The following is a 19413-nucleotide window of genomic DNA, read 5'->3' on the forward strand; positions in this document are numbered from 1 at the left end:
TAAAGACTAGCAAAATAGTTTATTAGGTGAGCTTCCGTGGGACAGACCCACTTCTTCAGACCATAGCCAGACCAGAACAGACTCAATATTTAAAGTATTTAAGTATTTAAATATTGAGTCTGTTCTGGTCTGGCTATGGTCTGAAGAAGTGGGTCTGTCCCACAAAAGCTCACCTAATGAACTATTTTCCTATGTAAAGATGGGTCTAGTGTGAAACATGAGGACCTCAGATGCCCCAAAGCCTGGGTCTGATTCAATTAGGAGGTTTTGGTTTGGCCCACGATGAAAAAACAGGAAATATCTGCAAAATGTGGGGGTATATCCCACACCCAGTTCCAAGGTGTGCTTAACTAGGGCTTGGTTTAGGACCAACAGATTTGGTAGATTTTCTATGCTTTGGACAGCTCTACACTTTGTCCAAAAGTCAATTTAAGATAAGCAACTGCAGCGATGACAATTGAGGAGCTGGAGTCAATGTAGTGTAGATAGATTTTTCTGGCTGCCCCCTAAATTGAACCCTGGAAGATCAACTGCAATCAAGTCAATCTTCCGGTAAGTATATACCAGGGTGTCCAACACATGGCCCATGGGCCAGAACCCGGCCTGTGGAGCCTTTTAATCTGGCCTGCAGCGGTGCCGTTTTAGAAAGGTGGCTGAGCTGCTCTTGAGGCTGGGCACAGTGTGGTGAAGCTCTCAGGGCTCAGTGAAGCTGTCAGGGCTCCAGTAGCGCAGCTGTAGTGAGTCACCAGAGTGGGATGTAGGGTGCCTGGCTACAGGAGTGTGTGTTAAGTCTGGGGCCAGCTTGGGGCTGAAGAGGGGAGTTAAGCCTGGAGGCAGCTTGGAGCTGCATTACAAAAATTATGTAAATTAAGTTGAAAAAATGCACAGCCTAACATAGCCTAAGAAATTACCCCCTCCCCAGCTCCAAGCACTTCTACACCTGCACGACTGGGGCCTCAATCTCAACATCTTCCTTCAAGAATTAAAATATTATTATGCCTCTTTTTCAGATGAAGATTTGGAGGCAGAGACATAACCAAGGAAGGTGTAGAGAGAGTAAGGAACAGAGACAGAATGAAACCTCAGGAATTCCTCTCAGACCAATATTCAGTTCTCTTGATCATGCCTTTCCCAGGTAGCTCACAACGTGACCATCCAGCCTAATGTTTGTATAAAAATAAAGTAGAGCTGTTGAAAGTTTTTTTTAAAAATAGTAGGAGCCATTGGTCAGGACCTCTTTGGAGCTCAGCGCCAAGTGAGTCTTTACTCTGGAATGGCTCCAAAGACAGGCCTTGAAAAGGGCACTGTACGTTTTTCATTTCCAAAGGAGTCTTTCTTGCATGTTTGCCTTGGCCCTTGGTAGACCATGATTCTACCACCATGTAGAGCCTGCAGGCTGCACTCCCACTGTCACTGCCCTAAACAGGAGCTGGAAAGTCAAGGAACACTAGGTAGGTACAGAAAAGATGAATTGTGCCACATTTTTAAATGTCTTCTATTGTACAGTTTCAGCCATTTGAACGTTTTCCCAATACAACCATGTTGTAAGGATTCAGTTCCATAAAAATCTACACCACAGTAAATGGCTCACTTCTGAACAGCAGTGCGGTGATGTTTCAGGTCAGGGTGACTGAGCCATACCCAGTGCAGTGTTGTTTCACCTTTCCCCATGAGACATGCCTCGGAGAGTTATTTCATTCATGCACAGCCACAGCCTCCCTTCTGGAGGGGCTGCCGTGCAGGAGAAGGCATGTCGTGCAACCCAAGAAGCAGAGCCCAGTTCTGCAGTTGGTTGCAGCAGAACTGCTTGCATGAGAAAGGGTTGGAGAAATGGAACCTCGGTGATGAGTCTGATAAAGTAGGAACAGACTGGGAACTGCCTCATCTAGATACTGTACATTTGCACACTTGGGCACGTTAAAGGGGAGCTAGAGTTTACAAACCGTGATGGATGATGTAATGGTCCATTAGCTTCTGCATTAGGCGGATACCCGTCTCTCGGTCAGGGGCTTCCTTGTGTGCAATCAGCCAGTCTGTAAGCTCCTTTGCCACAAAGCAGTTGGGGTACGTTCGAAGGTGGTGGCGCCTATCCTTAATGAGCTTTCCATCATGGAGGCGAAGCCTAGGGTGAGAGAACACCATGAAGTGCCTAGGTATCATTTCAGAAACACCCGAGGTCATATGCCAGCGATGGGTGTGACACCATAGGCTTGGGGATTACAGTAGTTTAGGCAAGAGTCTGGATGCTGAACCCCACCTCTTGTAATTGTGAGACTGTGTTCATTTTCATAAGGTACCTACCTACCTTGTGAGTTGGCTGACATCTGAAATAGCTAGTCCTGACCATAAAACACAGGGCAAAGTAAAGTGAAAATTGTGAATCTCAAAAATCCATCCATCCTGGTTTTGGCTTGAACTAGTTCTTATTGTACCTAAAATCAGCTGATCTTTCCCTAATACTGCACGGTAAACAAACATGCTCACAGGTATGCAATGTAAGGGAACATTGTCAGACACTTTTTCCCGTCTTAAAATACAGCAGTTAGTTATTTCTCTGGTGACCAATGAAAACTTCTCCAAAACTTAGAGAATGTTTATTCACCCCCAACCATACTTACTGCACTGTTAACCATTACCAATATGTAGCCTAGGGTTAGTCCTGAACAGCATTCAGGAGGTATTTTAGCATTAGTTAGAAAATGCATAGCTGGTGACTGAGGTTTGTGAAGAAAAGCAAGAAGAAAACTATCGTTCATGCATACCCAAGCCGGTAAATAGCTCTTGCCATCATCACCACGAAATCAAGTCCAAGAGGTCAGCTCTACTATTCAGCATAATAGTAGGTCACTTTGGGTCAGGGAGGAAAAGTCAATAAGCCACACCTGGGTTTACTGTTTGTACATGATAAGGACTCATACAAGGCGTATGGCTTTATGTCATTATGAAGCCCTACTCAAGAAACTTAACAGCACACCTTCACCATCACCAGTGTATCCGGGCTGGAATGAATGCATGGGATACCAATACTATAAAGTTATATTCTGCATGAGATACAGCCATCAATAAAGAATCTGGTCTAAAAAAATAAAAAGAAAATAATACCTTTTAGAACTGACATTGTCCAATGTAATCTGGTTTAGATAGTCAGGTGCAGAGGGACAAATACAAATGGGACATATACAACTCCTGGAGCCCATTCTTGCAAAACCTTAATATCATGCTCTGTTTGTACTTCAGTGGAAATATTTTCATGAGTCAGGGCTACTCTCAGGATAAAGGCTTTGAATTTTGCAAGAACCTTCACAGCTCTACAGGGTCACAACTCAAACAGATCTTGTATTCAAGCCAAGACCAAGTGGCAAGGACATAATCAAAGATATCACACTTGGCAAATGTTCTCACTTAGTCATTACTGCTTCCAGAATGCTAACACTGGAAAAAGCACAGGGCAGGTATCTGACCCAAACAGGAGAAGTTTGATCATATCATTTGTTTCATGCCAAGATGTTTAGAGTTTCAAAACATTCATTATAAGATGTGCTTGCCCAAGGCCAGGATATTCTGCAAGGACATTAATCACAAAACATTAATTTGTTTAATGCCTCCAGGTGGATTTTTTCCCTTGCCCACAACAGGAGTTTAATTAAATTCCATTTGGTGTCCCATGTATCATTTCCTATACTAAAACAATGCTTTGCCTAACAAATTGTAAGAAGCATGTAAAAAAATCCCACAACACCACATATTATGCTCTGAAACCTTCTGATCCACACAGAATTTATGTCAAAGGATTAAGGAAGAGAACTATAGAACCTCAGAAGTCTGCAGGTTGTGAATTCTCACACAAAGGAGAGCTTAATAATTGATTGCTGCAGGTCAGACACCAATCAAGAATGAGAATGGAGATCTGTCTACCCTCTTGGCAGTTGGCACATTAAGGGACTTGTGTCTAGTCAGCGAAAAAAGCCATCTGGCGTGTCAGACCCTGGGCTGGCCCCAGAGTGGGATGTGTGAATGTAACCAGTACAAATGCACAGAAGTTGTGCTGCCCTTTAGGTCCCTGTGCTCAGTAATCTGGCCCATGGTTATCCGAGGGAAGGTACAGTAAAATGTCTAGTTCCGCAGCTGTGCCGTTTCCAGCAGCTGCATGTGTTGCTCACCAATAACTGGGGTTCGGATTCAAAAAAACAACCAGAAAATTTTGGCGAAGTGAAGCTCTGAGGCTCAAGACCTTTTCAAAGTCACTCCCCTGTTTTAGCTACTACTCTCTGCCTTTGGACTTTCCTGTTGGCCTCTCCAGCTTCCTCCACTTCATTAAAGATCCCTCAACATTGAGTTCAATGGCCGCTGGTTAGCACTTTAGAGAATTTCCAATTCCGCAACCAATAACTCACCTAAATTCATCCTCTTGCACAATAGAGCCTCAGTCTGAATCCCAGAAGCTCTGACCAGAGGCCACCAAATTCGACGTGAAAACAAGTCCGTGTAAGGCTCACACCTTGACTTCAGTAGCAGTTGGGACGTACTGCTGTCTAAGACCCACCACTGGATCAGTAAGGGCAGACAAGGAGGCATTGCAAGAAGGGAGTCTTGCCATGCTATGAGGGTATGTATTCCGCTTGAGGAACAGGAAAAAAAGTTTGAGGCGGTACTTTTTCCAAACCAGTTTGTTCAGCCTTATAACAGAAACACTCGCAGACTTCATGGCATGTACATGAGGGCATAAGCAGAGTTTTGGTCCCTAAATCCTGATTTAAAAAAAAAAAAAATCCTGCAAGCATGCACAGTGCTAACTAGCACAGCACAAAGAGTCAAAGAAAGCAGTCTAGCACCCCAAAGGATTTCCCAATCAAAGAGTAGGCAGAGTAAAGTAGAGTTCATGCCTGCATTTTATGGGGTGAAATACCCTGCTGTCAAATGACCTGCCAGAAAAGACCAAAGCATTATGCCCTTGTTCAGCTTTTTACCCGGTTGTCACTTGAAAATTCTGCCCCAGGGACAAGAGAGCAAACATAAGGAGTCCCAAATTTCCTCTCAAGAGAATAATCTGCCATGTAGCTGCAACCCACACACCTCCCGGGTATGATATACTGTCCCTTCTCATGGCACTGAGACCACTTCTGGAGAGAATAGTGAGGGCACGTCCACACTTACCGCAGCGCCAAGGCTGTGGAGAGCAATCTTCTGGGATTTGATTTAGCGCATCTCGTGTGGAGGTGCCAAATTGAATGCGGAAGGCATCCCTGTCAATCACCACGTTCCTCACAGTCACGAGTAGCAAGGGAAGTCGACCAGAGAGTTTCTCCCATCAACCTCTTGCTGTGGGGATAGCACAGAAAGTCAGGCTAAGGTACGTTAACTCCAGCTATGCTATTCTTCTAGCTGGAGTTGCATATCTTAGGTTGCCTTTCTCCCCTAGTGCAGACCTGCCCTTAGTCAGTTCTACAGACTTAGCTAACAGGCCCATGGCTTTTAGCTCACATTGTAGAGGCCCATACACTGAGGTCCCAGGTTTGAGTCCACCCACAGATGTCTAGGGGGTGTCAGCATCACACGAATTTGAGAACTGCCTTTTATTTTAGGTTTTGAAGGGTTGGTGGGGGAGGGGAAGCATCCTGTCAAAACGCTATCAGCGGTGGGCTTCACTGAATGCCAATTTTAAAGGCTCCTTGCTCAGCGCACCCTCTCCATAATGATGCAAACGGATACCACCCAACATCCTATCTCCCTAGCACACAATAAGATGACTAATACTTGCTAGGACTGTTTCTTATAGATAAGAGTTAAGCCAAGGATACCCTACTGTTATCATGCCACTGAAGAATTCTATAAAACACTAATATGTTGTCTTTGGTATGAAAACATGTACAACCCAAAGGCACACACGGATGAGCCCCAGCTGAAACCTGTTGAAAAAAATACAAGTCAGAAGTTGTTTCTGGTTTTGCAGTATTCATTTTTCACGTTTTAGAGGTCTCCAAAAAGTGGCATACAAATATTGTTTGAAATCATCCCTCCAGTTTCCAATAAATAAAACACATGAACAATAATTTAGATAATAAATGTTAAATTTAGATCAATTGAAGAGTTAAGTGTCACAATTTTTAAACCTAAGATCTGAACACGCCAAACTTTGTGAGAATTCAACACAGAGTTTGAATGTTGAGTTTCACACTCATCTCCCATGTATAATTATCAGACTATGGTGTATTCTGTAGTTATGAAACATGATGACCTATATTTTCAGTGTGCTGTACCTTTAAATTTTTAAAAAGTCCACCATACTGCTCTCAGAATTACTGCAGTGTGTAACAGAAGACACACAACATGCTCTCATGTACACATTACTTTTGTTCTCTTTTTTATTATTTTCCTTAGTCTCAAAGGAGATGTTGCACATATTTTGCTCTTTTTTTGGATAGAGGTAACACTGCGCGCATACCAACGTACCGTTGAACAAGTCATTTCATATGTACATAAAGAATAAGTACACTATTTTAAGAAAGACAAATCTCACAAACTCAGACTGAGGTGCAGTCATCATGGTTACAGATAAAGGGTGCTGAGGATGGGTGTGTAATATGACATTCAGATTTTTTCTATCTACATGCCAAAAATCACAAGAGTTCTGCCAAAAAGAAAGAAAAAAAAAAAAGACCAATCAAAAGCCCCAGAATAACACAAACAGAAACTAGCTGCTAGAACATAGGCATCAACAGTTATGAAATACTTTCCTTCTTTGGCCATTACCACCTGTGCATTTGTTTTGGATGGGTTGGTTCTCTCTCTGTCAAGGTCACTAGAAGGACACCATTATTCATGCTTTATGGGACCTTGTTCAAAGCAAATCTACACCTCTTTAGAGGGCACAAGGGACCTCAAGTGTTCTGCGGTTTATTTATTGGCATTTTTGTTTTGTTTAACAAACGAGAACTCATAAAGCTGTGGTAATTGTTTAAACACAGAAGAGATAACCCGCTGTCATTGGTTTATGGCTCCAACAGTTCTTAGTTGTCCTCTCCTGATAAGAGTGGTATCTACACTTGAATACAGCTTTCCTCTGAGTCTGGTTTTCTTTCCTTGCTCTTAATTTTTTCACCCCTTTTAACAAATTTAGTGCTCAAAGGTTTCACGCTGACAGAACATAACTCCAATAATACAATAAGTTTGGAAACTCCAGGCAGGCACAAGCATCCACACCTGTAGAGCAGATTGCAGGATCAGAGGCCTCGAGAGAAGTCCTCCATCTGCAGACCCAGTACAGGCAACAGCAGTTCTGGCTTCTCCACACTCTACTGCTAGTGTCCCTCAGAGCGAGAGAGGCTCAGAAAACACTTTCTCTAATCTGAAGATTTCTCAATTCTTTTGCTTAAGATTCACATGGGAAATTGCAGGTGTGTTGTTGTTTTAAAAAAAGATTTGAAGGTTTTTAGTTTTTCATAGAATGTATGGAAATGAACAAGGACATGCTCCGTGAATGTTTTCAACTGAAATAAACATAAGAAAATAAAGTTTGTGAAACATAAATTGTAACGAGCTCTATTCACAGAATGCATGGAGCAGACTTGCATAGTGTAGTATTTCTTCACGTCCATATAAGCTCAAATTTGTCAAGACTGACTAGGAATTTGAAGAAAGCCCAGCATTTGAGTGCCCAGCTCAAAAGGTCCTCATTTGCAGAAAGCCAGACCCCTACACGTGAAAGTCAGGCCCCTGTGTGTGTTTCCAGATAGAGTCCTCAAAAATATGATGTTCTACTTGCATTTGAAGACACTGGTCATCAACTCAAACTGCTGATAACTACTAAACAACTATAACCTTTATCGCTGTGATTTCTGGGGAGACTGTCCATCAGGAATCAGCTAAGACTTCTCAACTTATTCAGAATAAATTACTGTGCAACTCTAATGAAACTGAAGTATGTACAGATTCCCTAAATAACTCCAAAAATGTTATGAACATGATAGTTTTTCTCCTTCCACTTTTACTCTTTAACCCTATATTTTACATGCTGCACCAAGAGGTTCTTGCATTTGGTAACCTCCAGATTGGAATTTGGAATGCTTGGTAAAACTCCACAGTGGGTCCCTCATGAGAGTTAGCTGTAGTTCACACTCCCAAATAAATGAAATGCAGAAGAGTGGCCTGGAAAAAATAAGGACAATATTCTTTTACAAAGCGAGCTTTCTTTTCTACTCCAGCCCTTCAAGTCATATGCCCCCAAATGCTCAGTAGAATTTGGGGATGGGGGCAATCCCAGGTAAACTGGCTTCTAGAGATGCAATTTTGAATCATAAAGCTGAATGATACTTGTAAACAGGAATCAACAAAAAAATTTTGCTGTTCTTCCAATTTGCAGGAGTCTCGTACATTCCTGAGGGGAGAGAGTTACCTAAATGGACAAGCCAGATTAGCTCTGCTCAGGTGACACCTAGTTCTCCCCCCACCCCACCTGGCCCCACACTCCCACAGCACACACAACTTTTAATTTAGGCACAGGAGACAAAGGGCTGAGTTTTGAAAGAAATCCAGGCAAGATCAGGTCTGCTTTCCAGTCACAACTCTGGAATGGGTTGCTTAGGGAGGTGGTAAATCTCCTTCTCTAGAGGTCTTTAAGTCCCAGCTTGACAAAGCCTTGGTTGGGATGATTTAGTAACAATTGACCCTGCTTTCAGAAGGAGGTTGGACTCTATGACCTCCTGAGGTCTCCCATGATTCTATAAATTCTCTGTAGTCAGGAAAGCTCATTACTCTGCTTGTAAAGTCCAGAAGAGACCATCCTGATCTTCTGGTCTTACCTCCTGCATAAAACAGGCCAAAGAATTCCATTCAGTGACTCCTGCAAAAACAACTCCATAAGTGTATCTTCTAGAAAAACACATCCAAGCGGCTTTAGAGTTAGGGAGAATCCATCACACCGATCGAAGGGCTGAGATCATCAATAGAGACTAGCAATTTTTGGTGCCTCCATGCACGCATGCCCAAATAGACAACTTAAATGAGTCTTACTTTTGCAAGTGCCCAGCACTTGGTTTAAAGTGTCAAGTTCGGCACCCAAATAAACCCTTATTCCCTTCTGAAAATGCTATCCAGTCTGTGCAGCTTTCCGTTCTTCATGGAAGTGACTCCTCACTTCATGCCCTCTTTGTTTACCAAAAAGGAAATCCACAAACATCTTTTTAGTTCACAAGTGCTTTGTTCAACTCAAGTGTATAACAGGCACAGAACTGAGCTGGTTCATGTGACCATGAGAAATATCCACAGCTTCTAAGTAGCGAAGGGCTTCTCTACACTGGAAGGTTAATTTGGCTTAAGGCAAGCTGTGAACTTAACATACAATAGCTGTGACAGGATGATGACAAGCTATTTGTTCCATACAGTTAGTAATGAGTACAGGTGCCTCTGTACTTGTGAGCATACAGCAGTACAGCTGTACTGATGCAGCCGCACCGCTGTAATATTACTCCTATAGCTGCTCTATGCCCACAGGAGAGTGCTTTCCCAACCAACATAATAAAAATGCCAAAATGAAAACAGTGGTGGCAGCTATTCAGCCAGAGAAGCTTCTCCCATGACACAGCACTGCACACACTACCACGAATGCTGGCAAAACTTACATTAGTCAGGAAGATGTTTTTGTCACACTCTTAACCACATGAGTTTTGCTGACAAAAGTGGTAGAATAGACATGGCTAATGGTCTTCTTCTAAAGAGCATGCAGAAAGCAGATTTTTGGTCTCCAATATACATACACTGCCTGATACATCAATGGAATTTCCATATACATCAACAAAGGAACAACGAGAAGAGCATCAAGGGATGTAAAACCAAGCCAGCTTTGTAAAACCCGCTCTTGAGTTACTAATCAGAGAAAGGACTTCACTTATTCAAAGGGGGATCACTAAGTACTCCCAAGTGTCAGGAATGCATTAAAATCGCAGCAGCCACTTAAAAAGGAAAGTTTGTGCACAGACCAAGTTCACCCATTCTTCTTGAAGGTCCAGGTGGGAGTCAGGAGGAAGGAAAGGGAGACATAGGAAGAGGAAAATCTAAGGTTATCTGAGACGGCAAGAGGAAAAGCACCCGACCACATCTCTGCAACTAAGCCACTGTGTACTACAAACACCAGTGTGTTTATCCCACACCCCTGTGTTGTAAACACCTGGGCCATTCCATGACCAAAATGTCAAAGGCTTAAAGGACTCTGAAGTTTGCAGTGTGTGCGGGTATTTTAAATGAAAGGAGTCCATTGATTCACAGAAGTATTACACCACACAGTGAACATTTAAAACATCAAGCCCTGCAGCAGCTAGGTGGTAGGATCAGCACACAATGAACTTGACCTATGCTTAAATAAGAGAAAACTCTGCTGTGCCCATGTTACTCATAAACAAAAAGTGTGAAGTGAAGGCTAAAATGAGGGTAAAGCTTGTGGAGATGTTAAGATGGAAGCACTGAGAATGGGGTTGGCAGAGACCGAAGCACTGTGCTGTGGCCTCCTATACCAAGATCTATGGAAGAAGGCAACATGAGGACTGGGAAAACTACCAGATGAACCTTTCAGTTTCCATCATGAGTTATGGCAATGAGGGTAGGGGGAAGGGAGGCAGGGGATGAGGCTTTAAAAACTTTCAGAGCTTAAGGGAATCCATGAACGTGAAAACTCCATCCCTCTCAAAAACAGGGCATCCACCTGGCGAGCCAAACAGACACACTCTGCTGCAGTGTTATCCTGGCTTCCCCACAAGCTGTGCTGCCATCCCTCCCTGCATAGGTGTACCTCACCCATTCCCTCTGCACAGAGGCAACAGCCCAGAGAAGGAACTAGTCTAGTACCACCAACAGCACTAACTCCTGCTTCATAGAATCATAGAACGCTAGGACCGGAAGGGGCCTCGAGAGGCCATCGAGTCCAGTCCCCTGCCCCGACGTCAGGACCGACCATTATCTACACCATCCCTGACAGACATCTATCTAATCTGTTCTTAAATATCTCCAGCGAGGGAGATTCCACAACCTCCCTTGGCAACTTATTCCAGTACTTGACCACCCTGACAGTTCGGAACTTTTTCCTAATGTCCAACCTAAACTTCCCTTGCTGCAGCTTAAGTCCATTGCCTCTTGTTCTCTCCTCAGAGGCCAAGAAGAACAAGTTTTCTCCCTCCTCCTTATGACACCCTTTAAGATATCTGAAAACCGCTATCACGTCCCCCCTCAATCTTCTTTTTTCCAAGCTAAACAAGCCCAATTCTTTCATCATCCAGCAGGATCACCAGCCACATGGATCAGGTGCTCTCTGGCCTCTTCCTTCCTATGGGAAGATACTACATGGACCCAGGGACCACAAGACCCTGACTGCCTCCTGCAGGCCTAAGAGCCACTTCTCTTTTTATGCCTTGGTCCACAGCACAGGGGAGGTTAGGTGTCCAGAGAAATGCAGGAGCCCTGGTCATGTTTGTTGACATATCTCTCCAGCAGCTTTTTCTCGCTGGGAAAGATGTTTTGAAACCAAACAGGCTCATTTCTAGAGCCAATACAAATTGAACAATTACGAGCTTGTGTCAGAATCCAAACAACCATGAAGGCAGAGCAAAGATTTGCACAGCCAAACCCAGAGTTTGGGCAAGGACTAGAGGTGGAGAGGATATAAAAATAGAATAGAACTGGTGAAACTTATTTAGTGATCAAGGTCCACAGGCAAAAAACCCTCAGTTTCTCAGAACCCAGATCATTCTTAGAACTACAGTAGCAAGTCCCCCTATTAAAGAGGAGTAGGTAGGATTCAGCGTGAGAGCACAATAAAGTTCTGTCCAGTTCCCTGTTATGCCCTCAGATAAGTCACGCCAGCTCCCTGCCTCAGTTTCCCCATTTCTAGTCATGTGTCTGACAGTGTGTTAGAAGGATAAGTTATTTCTTGTAACGAGAGTGTGCCACACATGCCAAGTGTGCAAAATGCTAAGTCAGATTCACACACAGATTGAACCTCTCTAATCCACAACTCTCTCCTCCAGCAAACTCCATACTCCGGCATGATTTTAGTGAGCCAGACAACCACTTCTCATGGATGTGGCCAAGTTTCCCGTGGTCCCATAAAGTTTGTTTCCAGCTGTCAGTCTTCTGCACTATTTTTTTAGCTGTAATTTACCCCTAAATGTCTTCTAGGTACCCAGTAAGCCATGGAAGTGTTGGTAATGTGCTAGAAAATATTGTCCTCCAGTTCTCCAGCCAATTCTCTTGTCCGGCACTTGTCAGGAAATGAGGGTGTCAGATGAGAGAGGTTCAACCTGTACCTCAGCATTGGGTGCTTTGGTTTTGCTCTCCTCTGGTTTCCACTGGACAATTACAGACTAGCCACTGGCAGGGTGGTGGGAATGAGGAGAACAAGGGAAGGTAGGCAGCCGATTCACAGCAGTCTCTCCCTCCTCTTCACTCACCACACTTCACTCACCACTCCACTCACCAGTCATGAATGCCAACACACTGTCCTCCCCCATTCTTTGCTGCCACCTTGCACCAGGCAGAAGAGCAGCCAACCAGCCTCATTCCCTTTTGTTCTTATACCAGCACCTGGTAACTTTTGTTTGGTAAACCTTCCATTCCAAACAGTCTCCAGGCCAGGTCCCCTCTCACAATCTTCCCCTCACAGAAAGTGCGACCAGTCACTCACCCACCTCCTACACACCCAGTCAATGTACAAGTCCTGTCCAGGAGGCATTCATTCCTGCTGCAGGGAACACATCCTGAAGAGCTCCAGGGGACCCACTCACACCAGCGAAGCTCTAGACTTCTTGGCATCTTTTCAGTTCTAAAGGCTCATTCCCTGAGCACATTCAGTCTAGCAATGGAGAGCGAGCTCGCTGGGCAAAGAGCAGTACAAGGTGGGCTGTCTCATGGCACCAATTGTCACACATTTGATCCAAGTTCTCTTCCTTGCTTCTAAGGCTAGGAAAATATGATGGATCATTTAGGCTATGTCTGCACTAGCTCAGAAGATCAACCCACTCAGAGCTGACCTTCTGGGATTTGATTCCATACTCAGGTAGGAATGTGCGAAATTGCCCTCTCGGGTTGCAGTCAACCCCATACTCCTCGCAAGACACAAGAAGTAAGGAAGGTCAATGAGAGAAACTCACCCATCGACTACTTCAGTAAGGACAACGAAATAAGCCAAGTGAGATACGCTGGTTCTAGCTATGCAATTACCATAGGTAGAACTGCATATCTGCAGTCGACTTACTTAGCCTAATGTAGATGTAGCGTTGATATATTAGAGTCGGAGTTCTGGTTATGGGAGGTTAGTTACAAGCTGCAGTAAATCCATGGGCCCATATCACCAACATTCCTGCAGAGGACCCAGATGTCGCTAGACTGAATTCCCAGGGTGAAGTAGATGCCCATTCTGCAAGCAGATCCACGAAGGTGCACCTTCCTACTGGCACTGATATGATTGCAGGTTTAAGGCCCAACATGATAGTGTTAGTCCCTGCCTGAATATTTGAGCCCAACCTTTGACCCTCAAGTGGCACACGGCATGGTGCTTATTTTATACATCTCATTACTTGTAAGGTTTACACCCAGGCTGGGCAAAGTATTAGAAAATATGCTGTAGAGAACAATCCTGCACTCCCGAGGGGGTGGACCATTCATTAAATTTCCCATTTCATGTGTTGAGTATTTGAAATTATGTAAATTAAGTCAAAACTCCAACTGCTGTTTTGCTTTCCCTGTGAGCAAACTTGGGTTCAGTTTCCAAGACTTGGTTACTCACAGCTTGTACTCAACATATTGCAAAGGCAGCAAGCTTTGGCTTAGGGAGGGAAGGAAGAGTCAATCAGCAATTCTTCCAGATATAAAGAGTCCTTGGCAACTTTTTGGGGCTAGGAATGGTGGCAGCTATCTACCAGGAAAGGTGAGATGTGTGGGATGTACAACAACCAAGAAAAGTGCCTGACTCGCATTGCCTTTCTTCCTGCACTTCGACTGCAAACTCTTTGGATCATGCGTTGTCTTCTTCTTGTTACTGAGAGCCTAGTGCCTGGCACCAGTGTTGCCTGTAAGCTGAGTGCTTGGGCAGCCACCAAGGAGCATTCAGGTGCTGCCCGGCTGATTAGCAAAGCGCCCACAGTGGGCAGCATGTGTTTCTAAAGGGGGTGCACCTCTGCATGTCTTGGGGCACATAACATTTATTCTGCCCATGGATGGAAAAAAATTAGAGGGAACCCTGCTGGCACAACCAGCCCTGATGCAACACTGGGCTTTTAAGACTCTGAGCATAAAACAAATTAAATAACAAGGATGAGGCTGACACTCAGGGGGCCCACTGGGTATGCTGCCTGCCCCATCTTCCTTAGAGAACCAACTAACAGATCCTAAAATTAGCTAGCACTTGGGTTCAGGACATTTCACATGGCTGTAAGATAAGTTCTCTACTCTCTGCCCAAATAAAAATTATGGTGTTTAATGAACAGCCTGTGCTCACGGAGGAGGGAGATGAACGAGAATTTTTCCATCAAAAAAATAAACAGGAGCCTGTATAGCGATTATCCCCTGTTTTTGTAAGCAGGGAAGGAAAGCCTCAAAAGTTCGATCAGATACATTTAAGGTAGAAAAATAAATAACCCTGCTTGTGTCTGAATGTGGTGTCAGAAAAGAGACACTTGGATATAAGGAGGAAAGCGACCAAGTAGCTTACCCTGGTTTTGGGGACCACACAGACACGGAAGGGGCCGAGTCACCCTGGCCTGTGACCTTGAAGGACTTTGTACTTTGCAGCTATGTCTGAGCGCTCTAATACCAGTAGCCAGCCCACAAGTAGAAGGTCTCAGTCTGCCTCTCATCAGCCCAGTTACTGTTTGCAGGGTGACACCTACGCCCTGTTTTCAGGAGCGACTTGAGCACATAGCCACTTAAATTGGTGTTGAAAATGGGACTTCAAGTAAAACTTTCCATAATGCCTTTCTCAAAGTCTGCTTCACAAGAACTGGCCCAGCCCTGACCCGAGACACAGCAACTCAAATGATCAGCTAGAAGCACGTACAGAAGACCAGAAAAGACCTTGTGTTAGCAGCTCAATGTCACAACTCAGACACTGAAGTTGATGAGGTGGTCCTTCTCTTCAAGGAGAACTGAGCAAAACAAGGGCTAAACAATGAAGAAGAAGCTGAACTCTGCTTCAGGTGCCCATGTCGCAGGCACAGATCATTTTATTTAATGGGAGAAGTTTTTCCCTTAATTCAGGACAGAGGACAGTAGCAGCTCCTGCTAAAAATCCAGGGGGTGTTTACGGAAAAGAAACTGATTTTTACAAAAGATGAGTGAGGAAAGGGTGGGGTGTCAGGAAATACCTTAAAAGAGACAGATTCTGGTCACTCGAAACCCTAAAACAGAAGAAAAGCTCAGTCCAGAAATAGTGCTTTGAACCCACCAAAACTTGGGGGGGGGGCAGGCTAGACAGTTTGTAGCCACATGCCAATACCTCGTTTAGCCTCTTACTTTAGCTTCTTTTATCCTGGTCCCCCCTGACCCCCTCAGCTCCCAAACTAAATTCACTGCCTGATGAATAAGTACAGCCACTCATTCACACACCCACATCAGGCCAGAGTTGCAGAGGTGACAGCATGAGCCCCCCCTCCTGCACCCCTCCAGTCTGAGCTCCCCATACCTCAGCTGCTCTCCCGCAATCATCACCTCAGCCCGGTGATGTCTCTCAGTTGCTTTCTTCTTCAGGCTGCTGCTAATACTCTCCATCCTGGCTCAGGGAAGCTTCAGAGCTTAGCGGTGTGTGGCGAGTGAGTGTGTGTGTGTGTCTGTGTGTGTGAACAGCTGCCTCCCAGCTCCAGAGGACCATTGGAGAGAGCTCTCACAGCTGCAGCTGACTTCCCATTCACTTTCCTGCCTTTCTGTTTACTGCATATGTGACTGCCGGAGTCAGCTGATCAGCACTGCCCAGCTTCACTCCTCCTTAGCAGAGCTAGGGCACCTGGTAGAGGCTGTGTGCAGCCTTTCTGGGAGACTAGGGAGACGTGAAATTCAGGAGCACTCAGGGGGCTGCTTTTAAAGGATTATTCCTTGCCCCACTCCCCATCCCTAGGTTAGACTGAGTCCTTTGTAGCAGGTAGGCGGTGGGTACCTGAGGGTTTTTTCCTCCAGCATGTCATTTGGAGGACGAGCCTGCTGCAATCTGATTCCTGCTTTGGGTTCCTCCCTTTCTCCCTGCAAAATGCCTTGGGATAAAACAACCAGTGTTCTACCTGGTGTGTGTGGGGCGGCGGGGGGAGGGGGGGGCAGCTGGCTGCTCCAAGAATCCCATCACTGCCCTTGGCCTGCAGCTGCTTTAATAAATAACTCTAAGGGTAAGGAAGAAGGTGTGGTTTCCAGTAAGTTGTGGAGTCTCCCTTTCACCCTGAAATTAAAGGGAAACTGCTCATTAAGAAGCTGCAACAAATGGAGCAAAATCAGAGTGGGGCCCTGCACCAAGGTAATTCACTAGATTAAGCAGTTTGGGGTTAGTGCTGACATCAACTAACCCCCTTGCAAGAGATAGGGGTCTGCTTTGACCTGGTCTTCTCTGTCCCATAAGGGCTGGTGCCCAGGGAGAATCCTCGCCACTGCTAGAGCATTTTCTGCCTGCAGGCTTCCAAGAGAAGTTCCTGAAAGCCACAGGGATGTGCATTCCCCAGGGGCATTCAGATGAGAAAGTGCCATGGAATACATATACAGGCTACTGACACAACAAGCCTCCTCTGCCAGAACAAGTCCTAAGGTTCCAGAGACTTGGCACTGTGCAGTGATTATTTTGTGCCCAGATATGCACCTTGTCAACAATAGGCCCCTGCCTGAGACTTATAAAGGAACACAAACTCTGACTCCAGATGCCAACAGAGCCTTTGTGTTTCTGCCCACAGCAGGAGATGAACTCAGTTGACTCTGAAGCTGCTTTCCAAAAGCTTAGTGGGGCAGAGCCAAGAGCTGAGTACTAACACGCACAGGCAAGCCACACAAACAAGACAGGGAAAGATCTGCCTGAAAGGACGCCCTTAGACAATAAAATGTGTTCTTAGCTTGCAGTAGCTCATACTTGGTAACTAACACAAAGTCCATTGCTAGTGAAGAGAAGGCAAGAAGTACTTCAAGATAGAGGTGAAGAATCCCAGGGCGGTCTTAGGTTTACCACAACTGGTTCACTCTTGTTAAACCTAGAACAGCCTAGGCCTGAGATTTTACCTCACATGAGTGAACAAGAGGTAAGCATGCCCCATTTTTTCCATAGAGAAGACTAGGCAGAAGACACTCATTGTATCCTGCACGTGCAGTTCTAGAAAACCTCCCAAGCCACTTTAACCAATGAAGCTATGGCCACATGCAAGTCAACGTGAGCTAACCATGCTGAAACATCATTCTGGAAACCAAATTAGCTAGATTCCAACTACTTCAGGTGAGCCTCAAGTTGGAATGTCTGCCTGTGATTTCAACCTAGACAACCCTCAGAGGGCACTCCATGTCCATGCTTGGCTCCTTCCCTCTCAGGCCTGACAGAGGTTTTGTAAAGGTCTCTAGCAGTTTCCAACTATGCCAAGCCAAACGTTCTCCAAGCCCAAGCAGCACTGCAGGAACATGTTCTGAAATGCTCAGTCCCCACATTTTTGTCTGAATTCTTTCTCATGAAGAGGATGAGAACCGTCTGCTCTGGAGTAGGTCCAGTTTGTACTCTGGGGACATGGAAGATCCCATGATTTATTCTTGTGTCGTTGGCCAGCATTTCCTCCCCCTAGCTCCCTCATTGGCATGCAGTGCACAAAAGGCTGCTGCATTTCTGTGCTGCACGTACAATTTATGAAGCACTTTGGCATGAATGTTTCTATGTAAGTACACCATTAAAGGCCCAAGATTTCACTAACCCTCTAGCGCTTCATCCAGGAGAGATGGAGCTGTTTAGATTGTCTCAGTGATTTCTGAGGTAATTTGAGTATAGCTTAGAAGTCAGCATGTTGGGTCGCTGCTGTAGTCAGCGGCAGCCTGAGGAGGCATTTTTGTAATGGTGTCCACTGAGGTCTTGGGCTCTAATGTACGTCTGCCACCTCCCATAGCAGGGTTTTTTTCATACATGGAGTGTGACTCGAGCAGAGAAACAAATACGTTCAGCAAGCAACCTCTACTCCAACTTCTCCACTTCTTTGAATGAGATACTTCCCCTGAAAATTGTCAATGCCGTTCCCCCAGGTGCTAAACCCAAGATGCTCTTTTGAGCTGGTCACTGGACATCTGGTCTTACCTCCAGTGCCAGCCAGACTAGAAGTGAGCATCCTGAACTCTGAACCACTGATGTGATAGAGCAACAGACATTTCATAGACCGCTGAGTAAGCTCCTGTGCCGTGGCATGTGGTTTCATTTTCGATTCAGTAATTTGTATTTTTATTGGAAGGTGTACAGGAGTGTAGCCAGAAATCACCTAACCACGTGTCAGCACATAGTTACACAGAGATAGTAATAGAAGATCGAAGTGTACACATTGTATCCAAAAGTCCACTGCTGTTCCTCACCTGGTTCTGAAACATCTCTGAAATCGATATGGAGCTTTTGAGTTATAATTCAACATGTAAGATACCAGGCTGTGGAACTGATTCCATTACAAGTAAAAATGATGGAAAAAATTAATAGACTGCAGTCATTTCTATTTCAGTGCCTGCTAGTAAATCCATATGGGAGCTTGGAGTGTAGTCTAAGGGTTGGGGGTAGGTAAAGTTAGCCTTGAGATAACCAGGTATGTCCCCCTTTGACTTGGTCCTATATGGATTTTAGCAAATGCAACCCTCCTCCTACCTTAGGTAGAACTGAGTACATCTGAATGCAGCTCAGGAGCCTAAAATTGAAGACACTAGCCTGGACTCAAGTGCCTTAAATCCAAAAATCAATGTTCATAAAGTATTTCCTCATACAAACAGGCAGCACTTGCATTTTTAGCACTTTGCCCACTCTAGCACTAAGCAGCATGATCTCTGTTTTGCAGATCTCAATAATGAGTAACTAAGGCACTGATCTTGCAACAATTTAACACTCATGCCTAATTTTGTGCACGAGACATAAGTTAAGCATGTGTAAGATTGGGATCTAATTGGCAAGAAGAGAAAGCACTCATAGGTCTCTCACTGTCCATGCTTTGATATTTGCTTAGGCTGAGCCATCTGCTTTTGCCCATTACTCCTATATACATTTACTCCTAGGGCAGGATATCACCTCACTTACTGCTGGCCTCTCTCATCATTACCAACATCTTTTCCCAAGGTAGGGGCAGACTCAGAAGCAAAGCTATTCAGTCTGCAAAGGCCAGCAGCAGCACTACCAGGAAGTCGTTAAAGTTGTTGACATTGAACATACATGCAATTATATTCCTTTCTTCTCAATCAAGAATGAAA

General features: G+C 44.8%; 1 protein-coding gene across 4 annotated transcripts in view; it reads right to left on the minus strand.

The window, feature by feature from the left end:
* The window catches only part of LOC142022327 (DEP domain-containing mTOR-interacting protein-like), a 39812-nt gene extending 23624 nt beyond the window's left edge, over positions 1-16188 (minus strand). The window contains exons 1-3 of one of the 4 annotated variants that reach the window (XM_075012067.1): positions 15662-16185; positions 5155-5319; positions 1944-2122 (exon numbers count right to left, since the gene is read on the minus strand). In XM_075012067.1, coding sequence (XP_074868168.1) covers positions 1944-1980 — 37 coding nt within the window. In that variant the 5' untranslated portion in view covers positions 1981-2122; positions 5155-5319; positions 15662-16185. Of the gene's footprint in view, positions 1-1943; positions 2123-5154; positions 5320-15661 lie in introns of all 4 variants that reach the window. The other 3 variants (XM_075012066.1, XM_075012065.1, XM_075012068.1) reach the window with 3 other exon arrangements.
* Positions 16189-19413: the final 3225 nt, after the last annotated feature.

The sequence above is a fragment of the Carettochelys insculpta genome, chromosome 17 (assembly GCF_033958435.1).
Source record: "Carettochelys insculpta isolate YL-2023 chromosome 17, ASM3395843v1, whole genome shotgun sequence".
In the NCBI taxonomy this organism is placed as follows: Eukaryota; Metazoa; Chordata; order Testudines; family Carettochelyidae; genus Carettochelys; species Carettochelys insculpta.